The sequence below is a fragment of the Lonchura striata genome, chromosome Z, assembly GCF_050655825.1.
Source record: "Lonchura striata isolate lonStrDom1 chromosome Z, ASM5065582v1, whole genome shotgun sequence".
Classification (NCBI taxonomy): domain Eukaryota; kingdom Metazoa; phylum Chordata; class Aves; order Passeriformes; family Estrildidae; genus Lonchura; species Lonchura striata.
Genome location: NC_140740.1, coordinates 48,507,027 through 48,521,020, shown reverse-complemented (window position 1 = coordinate 48,521,020; position 13,994 = coordinate 48,507,027). Strand labels below are relative to the sequence as shown.

The following is a 13,994-nucleotide window of genomic DNA, read 5'->3' as shown; positions in this document are numbered from 1 at the left end:
TGAAGAATAATATCCTTGCAGTCCTACTGCTGATGACCACAGCTATTGTGGGGTGTGGGAATCCCTGCTTTTGTTAGGACTGCAAGAGGACATCCCAAACAGGTATATTTTGATTACAAAAAACAAGGCTTAGATTACAGAAAATAAAATTATATATGAAATTTACTTTTTACTGTATCTTGTGTTTATTAATAGTTTTATAAGCCTTGATTAGTTTATGAATTATGCACATTGTAGCACAAGCAAAATACATAAATGGGATGAAAGTATTTAAGCATAACAGTTTTGCTTTGTTCAGAGTTTTGGGGGACATCTGATGCTCAGAGGGCAGGATTTGCCGGAAGGAGCGGCAGAGCCATGGGGAACGGACGCTCTTTCGGTGCCTTTGATCGGGAGGTCACTGCACTGGCCACAATGTCCTGCCTAGAGCGTTTCAGGAGTGATCTCACGGACTGCTGGCTTCTGGAAAAGTCACAAGAATGGGCCTGGTGTGGGTGAGGCTGTCGCAGCGCTGCATGTGCAGTAAGCACACAGGAGCTACGGCGGGTTCTGCACACCGTATACACATATTTATGTCTATGCGTGAATGTGCCCTATGGGCGCCCCGAGCGCGGCTCCCCATGGCCGGCCAGCAGGACTACAGCTCCCAGCGGCTCCTGCGCACATCCCGCGCCTGCGCACATGGTCCCAGGGGCGCAGGCTGCTCCCTGTTCCTTGAACGGGAACCCGGCTGCGATCGGACTACGTCTCCCAACGGCCCCCGCGCACATCCCGCGCCTGCGCAACCGGAGCCGGCCCGGCCGCACTCCGCCGTTGTCGCCGTCGGTGGGTGGGTGGGGGAAGGGAGCGAGCGGGAGGAGGAGGCGGGAGGGGGGGAGAGTTGAGAGTTCACCCGCCGCCGTCGTCGCTGCCAGGCCGGACTCATGATTCCCATATGCCCGGTAGTTTCGTTCACCTATGGTAAGCGGTGCTCGGCGTGTCCGTGCTTGGGGAGAGGGCGACGGGCGGGGGTCGTTCCTGAGGCGCCGATTCTGACCCGGCGCTCCCGCGCTGTCTCTCTCCCTTGTCCCTCTGTGTGTCTCGTTCTTTCCCCACCGCCTCCTCTCGCCGGGCCTCCTGTCATGGCCCCCGCCGCCGCCGCCCCTCGGTCGCCGCCGCCGCAGTGCCCAGCCGGCTGGGGGAAGATGCCAAAATGGCCACCGGCAACTACTTTGGATTCACCCACAGCGGGGCTGCTGCCCAGTACAGGTGAGCACCGCCGCGACTCCCCGGGACCCCCCCAGGGCCCCGCTGCCCGGCCGGGACCCTGGGCCACTCCCGCCCCTTGCCCCGTGCCGTGGGTTGTGCTCGGACCCGCGGCTGTGTGTTCTCATCTCCCTATGTGCCTGGGGGTGGGAGGTGGGGCCGGCCACCGCCGAGGAGGAGGAGGAGGATGATCAGCAGCAGCATCGGGTCCCCAGGCCCTTAGATTAAAATGGCCACTTGCAGTCAGTCAGTCAGCAGCGCCGGCGAGTCACCGTGTGCCGCCTCCAGGCCCATCTCCTGCCTCAGCTTCGGGGAGCACTGGCCTTGCTCCCCAAAGCTTTGTTGTCACTGTGGGAGCCCAGAATCCCTTCTGACATGGGTTGAAAACCAACCTAAGGGAGACTGGATGGATCAGTGAAAGATGAAGCAATGGAAAATAGCAGGGGACTTAATCCAATTGAAGTAATGTTATTATTAATGTGTCTAAGAAAGTGGACAGGTGTAATTTCTGACATCATATTACTTAACTTGCTAACTACAGCCAGGAGCATCTTTGCAATTTTGGCTTGTATTGGAGTGACACCTTAAAGTCTACATTTGAATCTTATGTTGCTCATTCCATAAATCTGCAATAAAGACCTTCCTCAATGCCTAAGTTGTGGTGAATAAAATAAAACCCAAAAGAATAAAGCAAATGCATCAGAGATTATTAACAAATTAATGCAGAGGTGTGCTATACCTAATAAAAATTGCATGCCTTATATAATATTAGGAATGTGCACTTTTGTGGAGGTCTTGGAATAACTCAGTTTTTTCCATTGATATTTTTCATGGAAATGAATGTGAAGTACATTGAATTTAATTTACTCTGGTGTTTAATAGAGGATTAAATTTAGCTAATCTTCTAGTTCCTTTGGGTGCTCACAGTGCGTGTATGTGTTTACATTTTACATTATGGTTATAGTGAATATAGGGGACATATATATAGAACTTCCTTTTAAGTATAATGGTTAAGTGAATAATAAGCTAAGATCTGTATGTCTGCAGTTTCGAAGTGCAGATGAATTTTGAAAATCATCTTTTATTGAAGGGCTGAGGTGATCTTTAGACTAAAGATCCTGAACAATTCCTTTGAAGTTGTCTAATTGGAAAACGTATCAAGTTTAATAGGTGATCCTATGTGTGTTTTTGAGAAAATGGAAAACCAATCAAAAGAACCTTTTTCATTTGCTATCATAAGTTTACGATACTGTTTAACTTGCTGTCTGTTAAAGACTCTACATCCTATAAATGATTTGTGTGTTTACCACATCTGGAAGTGAAGACACGACCTTGTTAGGTCCTTACTGGTGTGTTTACAGAGTGCTGCAAATAATGTTTTCCACTCCGGTATATTTGAGAAGGAGATGGTGGTGGCAGGGGAAGATGGTAAGATTTGATTTTACAACAAGTCTTTAAATTTTTTTCAAGTATTTGAAGTGACAGTTCAAGGAATAAAAAAATTGTGTTCTTGGAAACCAGGACAATAAATAAACAAACAAATGTTTTTCAGCCTTCTTAATGCATAGGTGAGCCTCATAAAGCTTGAAAAATCAAAGGTGTTTCTGGATGCTGAGCTAACCTATGGATTCTTAAAAAGTTGCATAAAGTAACAAGTTGTTTTATGAGAAAAAAATTACACTTTCAGTTTAAGTCTTTAGTTCTTTATACATACACCATTTGGAAGTTCTGACACTGCATTTTTTATAGGAACAAACAGAAATTTTCATAATAAACACAATATCAGTCACATTTTTAAAGGTTCTCTCTTGCCAAAATGGCTGTGAAAAATTCTGATATGTTGGAAGAATATTAGTCTGCAATTTTAGATGACTCAGTGCTCACTAATGATAATAATCAGAATTTTATTGAATTCAGCACTTAGTTAAAAAATTTGTGCAATTCTTTTTAGCATACACACCTTTCTTGTAATATCTTAGAGTATGAATATCTCAAAATATATCAAGTCTTCATCTGGAAACATGCAGAGAAAATAAAAAGCCTAAACTTTGCATCAGAAAGAAGAGAGTCTAAGTAGACTCTTTAATTTCAAGGAATAGAACAGACTCTTTCAGTTGGAAGGGACCTACAGTCATTGTCCAGTCACTTGCTTGCCCACTCAGGGCTGGCCAAGTTCCAGCACGTTGTTAAGGGCACTGTCCAAATGCCTTTGAACACTGACAGACTGGGGCATTGACCACTTCTTTAGAAGCTGTTGCAGTGCTTGACCACCCTTTCTTTAGAGAAATGCCTCCTAATGGCCAGGAAAGTTCTGTGCAGCTGTGAACTGCTCCCTCATGTCCTGTCCCTGGATTACAGGGAAGAGAGCTTGGCACCTCCCCTGTTCAGGAAGCTGCAGAGAGCAGTGGGGTCACCCTTCAGCCTCCCTTTCCCCAGACCAGACAAGCCCAAATTCCTCAGCCGCCAGTTCCTTCCGGCCCTCCCACCAGCTTTGTTTTCCTCCTCGGGACACCTTCAAGGACCTTGCCATCCTTCTCCACCTGCAGGGCCCAGCGAGACCATCCCCTCTCTGGGCCAGCTGTGCCGTGCTCAGTGCTCTGGGATGGGGTTTGTTGGGATGGGGCTTGTCCTTGGGGCTGCCTGGGCACTGCTGACCCACCCTGAGCACAGCACCAGCCAGCCCCACCTCCCTCTGCAGCTGTCCAGCCACTCCTCTCCCACTTCATCACTGTGCTTGGCATTACCCCATCCCAGGTACTGAATCCAGCATCTGAACTTCTTAAATTTCACTCCATTAATGTCTGCCCAATGCTCCAATATCTCTAGATCCCTCACCAAGGCTTCTTTCCCTAAAGAGGATCCACAGGATTGCTCAGTTTGCATCATTAGCCAAGCTGCTAATGGTGCACCCAGCTCTTGGTTGCCAGATGTTGCCTTGTTCAATACAGCCCTTTGCTGCTGTCCAGCGAGAGCACTGTGAATCTGCTCATCCCATAGCTGAAGAACTTGTTGGAAAAGGATGCTGTGAGGGATAGTTTTAGCTGCTTTAGTCAAACTGGAACTGCATCCACTGCCTTCCATTCATCCAGAATGCAAGTGACCTTATGATAGAAGGACTGGTTGGTTAAACAGGACTTTCCTTTGTGAAACTGTGTTGAGTGTGGGAGATGTTTTTTAACAATGCTTTCACCTTCCAGTAGTACTTAGTATCTCCATAGTTTTTCTAGGAGCTGAGATTACACTAATAATTCTCCAGTTCTGTTTCTTCCCTCATGTCTTTGTAAATGGGGATTACACTGGCAAGCTTCCAGTCAGCAGTGACCTGCCCAGACTCCTAAGGCCTTCAGTAGATGATTGAGAGGTCTTGCTGTAACAGCTGCTGGCCCATTCAGTACTCTGGGGTGAATCCCATCAGGGCCCACAGAGATGTGGGAGCATTCAGCTTATAAGCTGGTCCCTCAGAATTAGAGTATTTACAGTTGTGGATCTCTCACTCAGAAGACTCAAAGGAAAAAATTGCTCTATATAGTGATTGCTGAAAGGTGCTTTTAAGGAAAGTTTCTGTATTTAATTCTAGACTTCTTGTAGACTGGTATAAACTCTGAATTGCAGTTCCTTAAAATGACAGTATTCTATTTTGTGTTATTAGTAGTGAATCATAGGATCATAGAATATCCTGAATTAAAAAGGACCCACAGGGAATATCAAAGTCTTAACTCCTGGCCTTACAGAGGACATCCCCAAGAATCACACAATGTGCCTGAGAATATTGTCTTAAATATTTCTGGAACCCTGTCAGGCTTGGTAGTGTAACCACTTCCCTGGGGAGCCTGATCCAGTGCCCAGCCACCCTCTGGGTGGAAAAACCTTTTGCTGATATTCAAACCAAACCTCTCCTAACGCAACTTGAGTCTCTTCCCTTGAGTCCTCTTGCTGGTGACCACAGAGAAGAGATCAGTGTCTGCCCCTTTGCTTCCACTTGTGAGGATGTTGAAGGCCACAGTGAGGTCTCCCTCAGTCTCCTCCTGGCTGAACAGACCAAATGAGCTCAGCCACTCCTCACATGGCTTCCCCTCCAGGCTCTTCAACATCCTTATAGCCCTCCTGTGGACACTGTCTTACAGGTTAATACCTTTACAATATTGTGACACCCAAAACTGCCTCTAGCACTCGAGGTGAGGTCGCCCCAGAGCAGAGCAGGACAATCCCCTCTCTTCCTGGCTGCTGATGCTGTGCCTGATGCCCCCAGGACAGGGTTGGCCCTCCTGGCTGCCAGGACACTGCTGGCTCGTGTTCAACTCACCATTGACCAGGAGCCCCAGGGCCCTTTCTGTGACACAGCTTTCCATCCTTTCCTTTCCTTCCCTTCCCAGTCTTATATACATATCCAGGGTTGCCCTGTCCCAGGTGCAGAATTTAAACTAAGAAGACAGTGGAGCACAGAAGTCACTGTGTCTCCTGGAATCCCAGCTCCATGGCTATGGTGAATCATTTACTTTGTCACCCTTCACATGAAAAAGAAATTAAAATCTATCCAAGTCTTAACATTAAATACTGATATTTGAAGTGGTTAAAAAGTTCAGGTTGATAGATGCTTAGGTGGTAGATACTGGAGTTGGAAAATTCAGGAGTACTGGGTTGTTGCTGTTCAGCCCCAGCCCGTAGTTCTGGGGTGGGGGGGTACTATACAACCTCTTGCTCACTTCCTGCTCACCCTGGATTGAGATAGGAACAGTTCATAGTTGAAATAAAAGAAAGTACAATAACATGAATTATAGTTCTAATACTAATAAAAGTAATAGTAGTAGTGAAGGGATTAGGGGGAATAAATCTTAAGAGGAGAAAGCAATGCACAACACAATTGCTTATCCCCTGCTGACTAGTGTTCAGCCTGTTATCCAGAAACAATACACAGCTCCTGGCCAACTCGCCCTAGTTTATACATGAATGCATGATGTTCTATGGCATGGACCCTTTGTCCAGTTCGGGTCAGCTCTCCTGGCCATGTTTCCATCCAGCTTCTTGTGCACCTGCTCACTGGCAGAACAAAGGAATTGAAAAATTCTTGACTGGGAGTGAGCCCTGCTGTGGAGCAGCTAAACCATATCTGTGTTACCAGCATAATTCTCATCCTAAATCCAAAACACAGAACTGAACCAGCTACTAAGAAGAAAATTAATTCTACCCCAGCCAAAATCACAATGAGCATGCAGAACTTCATAATATTTATTGTTGTGACAGTATAATCAGTGAAGTTCCTTCAATTGACTAGATAAGAGGAATAGATTACTGTATTTATTAGTTCATAAATAGTAATTTTCATAAAACATACTTGAAATCTTGTTTCATATTTAATCAAAGACAGCAAAGGAGCTAAGTGCCCTTTAAACCTGTAAATAATGTATTAGAAGCATTCTTGTTCCTTTCAGTGTTATTGCTGCGTAAAATTTCCTGTTGCCCTACTAATTTAAAATGCTTTGTGTGCATTACCCAGTAATAATGTAATGATTTACTGAGGAAAGCATTAGATTATGCAAATAGCAATGCAGGAAATTTCTCTGAACAGGACCTTTACAGTTTGTGCTTTCTGCTAGTGGTGGCATTGGGGCCTAGGGTTATAAACTTGCATGCAATGCAAACCTCATTTGTTACTTACTGAAGTGACTGTACTGAGCCATCTGTTTAGGAGCCTGAAATAAATGTGGAATTTGGTAGTACTAGTCATCTTGTTGTGTGTGTGCATATCATGTACCTCACTTGAGCCACTGTGTGACTACTCAGTTTGAAATTAACACCCTAATATTGGCTTGTCTTTCCAATGTAAAATAATATTGACCTTCTTGGTTCAGTGCTGGATAGAGGTATAGTTATTATTTTAATCTCAAATTGGGTGGTTAAAATGCTGATGGAGTGATAGGGGCCTTGAGTAATGTTTGGACAGAGAAGTGTTCAAATGTGATAGTTTCATTTAATTGAGCGTGTATTTTGGTTTTGGTTTCTGTTAAAAACGTGAAGAATCTTTCAAGTGGTGTGAGTTTCATCTTGGTGGTATTCATACTGTATCTTGCTCTAACAAGACAGAACACTAATGGGAGATGCTTGGGTAGCTAGGAATGATTTATTAACTTTGAATTGCCTTCAAGCAGCTTGAATATTACTGAGTTTGGTGAGCTGTCACAGATAAAGGCAATTTTAGAAGTGCGAGTTCAGAACAGACCACAATGCCTGTGAGTCCAGGTTAAGATGCAATCTTCTAGGCAGTATGGAAGTGAACTCTTGCAATTACAGCCAGTTTGGAATTCAAATGTAGTACACCATGTTACAGCATATTCAAGTAGCATAAAACAACAAAAGAAAGTTAATTGCTATGCATGGATGAGTTGGCTATTGAGAATTGATTTGGGGTGGAGTGTTCTTTTCACAGTTGCTAGTATTTCTAATTTCTTTTGTGTTCAATATCTGCCCCAGTTAACTCTTCTTGATGTAGATACTAGTTTGAAAAGTACGGAGTCTTTCAGAGATGTTAGGGCTGTCATTCACACAGGCATGCCAGACCAAGCTTAAGGTACCACTAAACATAATTCAGTCTTGTGTTGGTGAAAATAGGATGGTGAAGAGAACAGTGGGTGGGACTTTGCTAGACTTGAGCAGTGAGATAATCAGTTTTACCACAGGATGAAGCTAAAAACTCTGAATGCTTGCTCTGTGTACTTTATGCCCATGCTCTCTTGAGTTCCATCACATCTTGACACCTACATTCGTAGCAGAAGAGACTTCACTTGTGTGGAGCCGATTCTCTTGTGGTCAAGGAGTGCTAGTGTTTAGTGCTGTAGTAAACATGCTGTTTGTTCTAGCTCTGTGTGCACAAGAAGCCTCCATTACTGTTGTTTGTGAGAGGACTTTGATGGACTTCTTTTCAAATCAATGAGGTCCCACTCTCAAAGGAGATACGCCAACCTTAGAAAGGCAATAAGGGACTCTGGGTTTGTTAACCTGGGTTGTATACCAGTATTGCAATAGACTGTAATAGGGATCCAGAGAAGGTGGTGAATGAGGGGGAAAGGTGCCTTGAGTCAATGAAGCTTTTGTCATTTTTTGTCATTTTAAGGAGGGAAAGTCTGCCAGCTAGTTGAAATTTACAGCAGGTGCTTGTCTATAGGAACTGAGCACTTTGGGAAGATTTTCTGTTAATGGTATAGCTGTATCCTTTGTAGCCTCAGAATGGGTTGATGGTTATAGGCTTAACTGTGGGGTGTTAAATTATGCATGAAATTTTGTATGCTACTGAAATACCACAGTGGTAGCTTAGAGCATAGTTACATTATTGGTGCTAAAAAAGCAAAGTAGTAACTTAAGGCAGGAAATACAGAATGTTTAAACAATTTAGTACAATTTTCCATACTGGTGAAGTTTCCTTCCTTTTATGGAGAACTTGCCAATTTTAGTGTTTTTTCTGTTTAGCATCTTCATTAATGGTCCAGATGTTAGGGCAGAGTGTACTCTCAGCAAGCTTGCTCATGACAGAAAATGATGAGGAGTGACTTACATGCCAGAGGGTTACAGTGACATCCAGAGGGACTTCAAAAATCTGGATAAAAGGGTTGCCAAGAATCTTGGGAAGTTCAACAAGGGGAAGTGCAAAGCTCAGTATGAAAGAACAACCCTATGAACTCGTACATACCATGGGCCACCCAGCTGGAAAGGAAGAGGACCTGGAGGTCCTGGTGGACACCAGACTTTAATGTGAACCAGCAGTGGGTCCTTGCAGCAAAGAAAGAGAATGGCATCTAGGATGCATTAGAATAAAGTATTACCAGGTGGGGGAGAGAGGTGATCATTCCCCTCTTATACAGTATTAATGAGGCCACACCTGGAGCCCTGTGTCTGTTTTTGGGCTTCAGTACAAGAGAGATGTGGATGTACTGGAGAGAGCCTAAGAGGCCCTGCAAAGCTGCTGAGGAGTCTGCAGCATTTCTCTAATGAGAAAAGGCTGGGAGAGCTGGGACTATTCAGCCTGGAGGAGGGTAAGGGGAACTCTTAATAAGTATAAATACCTGAAGGAAGGCTGCAGAGAGGATAGAGTCAGGCTTCTTCTCAGCGGTGCCCAGTGCCAGGACCAGAGTAATGGGCATAAACTGGAGCACAGGAGGATCCCTCTGAATGTGAAAAAGCACCTTTTGAACACAAGAATCACTGAGTCCTTGTGCATGTGGCCTAGGTAAGTTGTGGTGTCTCCAGCCTAAGAGAGGCTCAGAAGCTGTCTGGGTATAGTTTTGGGTGTTTCACTATAGGTGACGCTGCCTAAGTGGGATTGGATCCCTGATAACCTCCAGAGGTTCTTTCCAATCTCTGCCATTCTGTGATTTTGACAGGGATGATGTTAATAGTTGCTCCTTTTTAAGCAGATGTAACCTCTGAAGCTCAGTCCTTTTTGTTTTGCATATTATCATTCAAGGCTGTTGAATAGACCTGAAAAAAATTAACTTTTTAAAGAAAGCAGTATGGACAGTGGACTGTCTTGTTTGTAGCCAAGAAAAGAGAGTTTTATACAGAAGATATATTACAGCACTGTTACAGGCACCTGCAGTATATACAAGGAACATGGCAGAATTTTATTAGATTTAAATCAGATTGTAAAACTAAATGTAGAGATTATCAAAGAAGAAAGAATGTTTTGAAAACATGAAGCTGTTAATCTTTGAGGTGACTTATTGATAAGTATATGGTTTAGCTATCTAGTGGCAATCAATAATTTGTAATGGCATGGTGCAAATGAGTTTTTAGAACAAGGAAGGGGAAGGGAAAACTCAGAATGGCTACAAAACTGTCTTTTTGAGGCTTTATGTAGTTAAATTATGTAATGTATTACTACTGAAATTTAGCAGAATTCATGAGGGTATAGCACATTTGCATGCCTTCAGGTCTCTCTGGATTCCTAGTAAAATTGCATTAGACTAGGAAAAAAGTAATTTTCCTTAAAGTTCTAAGAAGTTATTAAAATATTGAACATTTTATGCCTGTAGTGACAGGCTCCAGAAATACTGGAGCAAAGTCACTCCTAAAGTACAACATACTGTAGTGTGATATTTCATTTCACCATTTAATGCTGTTTATTTTCAAGTTTGTTTAGGAGATCAAAGCTCACTTTTTTTTTTTTTTCTGGTTAATTCTAATTTTGGTTTTGTTTTGCTCTGTCCATGTTCCATTAGCACAGCTGAAATTTCCTCTGACCAGTTATTCAGGAGTGCCTCTTCCTAGGTTAGGGTCTGAAGCAGGAGCAGATTGCTCTAACAGTTTTTACAGAACAAGAACATACTTGTTTCAATCATCATGTTCCTGAAAGAACTGCAGAACTGTGTTTTTGCTATTCTGCTATTAATATACTAATCTGTAAAACTTCAAGAAACCTGGCACTTAGATTTCACCAAATATGGTTCCTTAATGCTAAAATGTTCCAATGTTCTTAAAAGGTACAAATCAAAAAATACATCCTAATTAGTGGAAGGTTTTATTCAAGCTACTCATATTTTAAAAAACTGTTTTAGAACTTATCTTAAATACTGTGCATGGAAATCACTTATTTAAATTTAAAAAGCCAAACCCCTGGAAGAAATATATTTTTAAAATTGTAATTTCTGGGGAATACTGTCTTTTGGGTAGAGACATATTTGGTTTTAGGCCAGATCCTAACTGTCTATTAAAACAGCACTTGTCTGAAAACTGAAACTGAAAAATCAGAGATGTTCTCTACCTCTTGGAGGAGAATTTTCAGTGTTCAGCAAGATAAACAGAGCTGAAATAGGAGCAGCATTTGTGTGCATGCTTTGCTTGTTAATACAGCAGCATGCTGAAGATAAGCATGTTATGTGCACATGAGTAACAATTAATTTTCTTTTTATTCAAATAAATGATTCAAGTGTGATGAAAAGCAGGGCTTATAGGGAACATTTTCTGTGCTTCCTCTATACATACCCTTTATGTGTTATGTATCTTACTTGGAAATAGGCTGCCTTGTCTTGAAAATGCATTATTCCTCTAACAGTAATTGCCACATGATGTTTCCCCCTCTCTCAGCCCCTAAATTATCAGGCTAGCCCAGAGGTCTGAGGCTTTGAGAGAAGACATCAGGAGATAGGTAAAGATTTCCAAAAGAGGCTCTTACCCTGATGTATGTTGTCCAGCTCTCTTTATTTTGTGATGTCCAAGGGAAAGAGCAGGGCAAAGAGAATGAACAGGGCATGTCAGGGGTTTATTTAGGCTTTGGACAGGGAGAGCTTCTTGGCTTTCTGCCAACTCTGTCAGGGCAGGAATGAGGGGTCCAGGGTTGTCTGATCAGAGCCACAGGGGTCCCGGGCAATGGGGAAAAAGCATGTCCTAAGCGCAATATAACAGCCATAGATGGATTATCACATTTCTTAATGCATGACTTACTCAGCAAATGCCTTAATGGTGAAAATAAAGTAAAATCGTCATTCATTTGGCTAAATAGATAGTATTATATCAAAATGTTGTATTTTATGTATATTGCTAACATAAAAAAACACATAAAATTTTCTACTTCTCATTTAATTTTAAATGAAATATCTCCACAGTTTTTTCTAGAAAAGGGCAGTAGCTGGAAATTAAAAAGACAAGGCATAAGTGTATTGCAGAAAAGAATTCAGTATTTATTTCAGAATTGCTCTTAATACTGTGCCATTCTTTGGAAATCCAGATCTTCTTTCAGTGTAGCTGTTAGGAAGTAACTAACAAAAGCTCTCCTGTATTCCATCTAGCAAGTTCTTATCTAAGCTTTTGTGGGGAATAATGCTGCTTATTTGTAAACCTACCTTATATGGCTGTTTAATTGAGACAAACATGTGGTTGTGGAGCTCAAGAATATTGTTTTGCTAAGTGGACACCTGTACTTCATCAATTGCTGTTGACCAGCAATTTCTGGTCTTTACAACGTCTGATTGTTTAAGTGTGCTGCCACCTTTTTTCCTTTTTCCTTTCCCCTTTTTTTTCCTTTCCCCTTTTTTTTTTCCTTTCCCCTTTTTTTTTCCTTTCCCCTTTTTTTTTTCCTTTCCCCTTTTTTTTTTCCTTTCCCCTTTTTTTTTTCCTTTCCCCTTTTTTTTTTCCTTTCCCCTTTTTTTTTTCCTTTCCCCTTTTTTTTTTCCTTTCCCCTTTTTTTTTTCCTTTCCCCTTTTTTTTTTCCTTTCCCCTTTTTTTTTTCCTTTCCCCTTTTTTTTTTCCTTTCCCCTTTTTTTTTTCCTTTCCCCTTTTTTTTTTCCTTTCCCCTTTTTTTTTTCCTTTCCCCTTTTTTTTTTCCTTTCCCCTTTTTTTTTTCCTTTCCCCTTTTTTTTTTCCTTTCCCCTTTTTTTTTTCCTTTCCCCTTTTTTTTTTCCTTTCCCCTTTTTTTTTTCCTTTCCCCTTTTTTTTTTCCTTTCCCCTTTTTTTTCCTTTCGTTTTTTCCCCCCTCTCTTTTATTTTGAAAGTCAGCATTTATTGTTTTGTATCAATAACACTGCTACAGTGTTCTTGCTGTGGGTCTTTAGGCAGTTCAGTTGCTACTTGAATATTCTGCTTTTTGACAAGAGAAATAGAAGTTATCAACAGAAATATGAAAATAATCTAGTTATTTTAGTAGGAAATACAGAGTAGTGTACACCAACACCTTCTGTTTTGAGAGCTTATTCTCAGGGTACAGACTTCTTGTTGCTGATGTTGGCCAAAGGGTAGAGGTTTCCAGGCTAAGTATCTACCTAGCATTACACCGGGTTTTGTAAATCCGTGCTGTAGCTTATTTGACTTTTGTGCTGTAGAATTCTGCAGGGAGATCTTCACAATTTTTTGGTGCCTCACTGATCACAATGTAGAGTTTGCAAACAAAACAGTATTTTAAAGTATTTTTCTTATTTCAGAATGACAGTTCTGGGTTTACACAGCAGGGTCCAATATCGATACCATGCAAACAGCCAGTATATTACTCTTATATCTTACTTAAAAAGTATCAGGGCAAAATGTGCACCTGCTTTGAGGAAAGATACTTGCATTTGATGAAAGGAGCTTGTGCACAAGACAGCAATGTGGATAAGGCCAGTTTTTGCTTTGGCCTTTGCTCTGGGGTGAATTAAGCAAGACTGAGAGACAGAATGGCCCCTCACCACCACCCCTAGAAAATCAGATTATCATGGAATTAGAGATATATACTGTGGAGAAACATACATCATCACAGCTCACTGCAATCAGTCTTATCTAGCAGGTTTAATATCATAGTGGTATTTTAAAAGTTGTGCTGACACTAATGCAATAGAAAGATTGGTACTGACACATTTAGTGTCAGTAGAAATTATAATAGATGTTACTCAAATATGTGAGTCAAAGATGTTTAAAAAATACTTGAACACAGTAGTACAGTATTCCTAATAAAGACTTAACCTCTCATTTTCTTGGAGTTATTCAGTTAGAATGTGAAAAATGAGGACAAGTTAAGGACAAGTTACACTGTGGTGTTAAACTACTGAATAGAGGTGACCTTGTTTGGGAAGAGGAAATAAAGAGAATGAGGAAATATTACAGATGTGGAAGTTTAAAAACAGGTAAGGAGGTACAAAACACTTTAGGTAAAGTCCTGCAAATGACATTCTGTAGTTGATTGAAATACATGCCTGCAGAATCTGGAGCAGAACAATTGCATGTGCCTTGCAAACTAACTCTGGATGGGATAGTGAAATGCAGTGACAAAGACACCTGAACAGGAAGATGAG

The 13,994-nt window shown here is 41.8% G+C and overlaps 1 protein-coding gene across 3 annotated transcripts in view; it reads left to right on the top strand.

The window, feature by feature from the left end:
* Window positions 1–773: 773 nt before the first annotated feature.
* Window positions 774–13,994, top strand: part of ZFR (zinc finger RNA binding protein) — a 47,091-nt gene continuing 33,870 nt past the window's right edge. For all 3 annotated transcript variants that reach the window (XM_021554693.3, XM_021554692.3, XM_085568085.1), the window contains exons 1-2: window positions 774–960; window positions 1,164–1,248. In XM_021554693.3, the coding sequence (XP_021410368.1) occupies window positions 924–960; window positions 1,164–1,248 (122 nt within the window). In that variant the 5' untranslated portion in view covers window positions 774–923. The remainder of the gene's footprint in view (window positions 961–1,163; window positions 1,249–13,994) is intronic.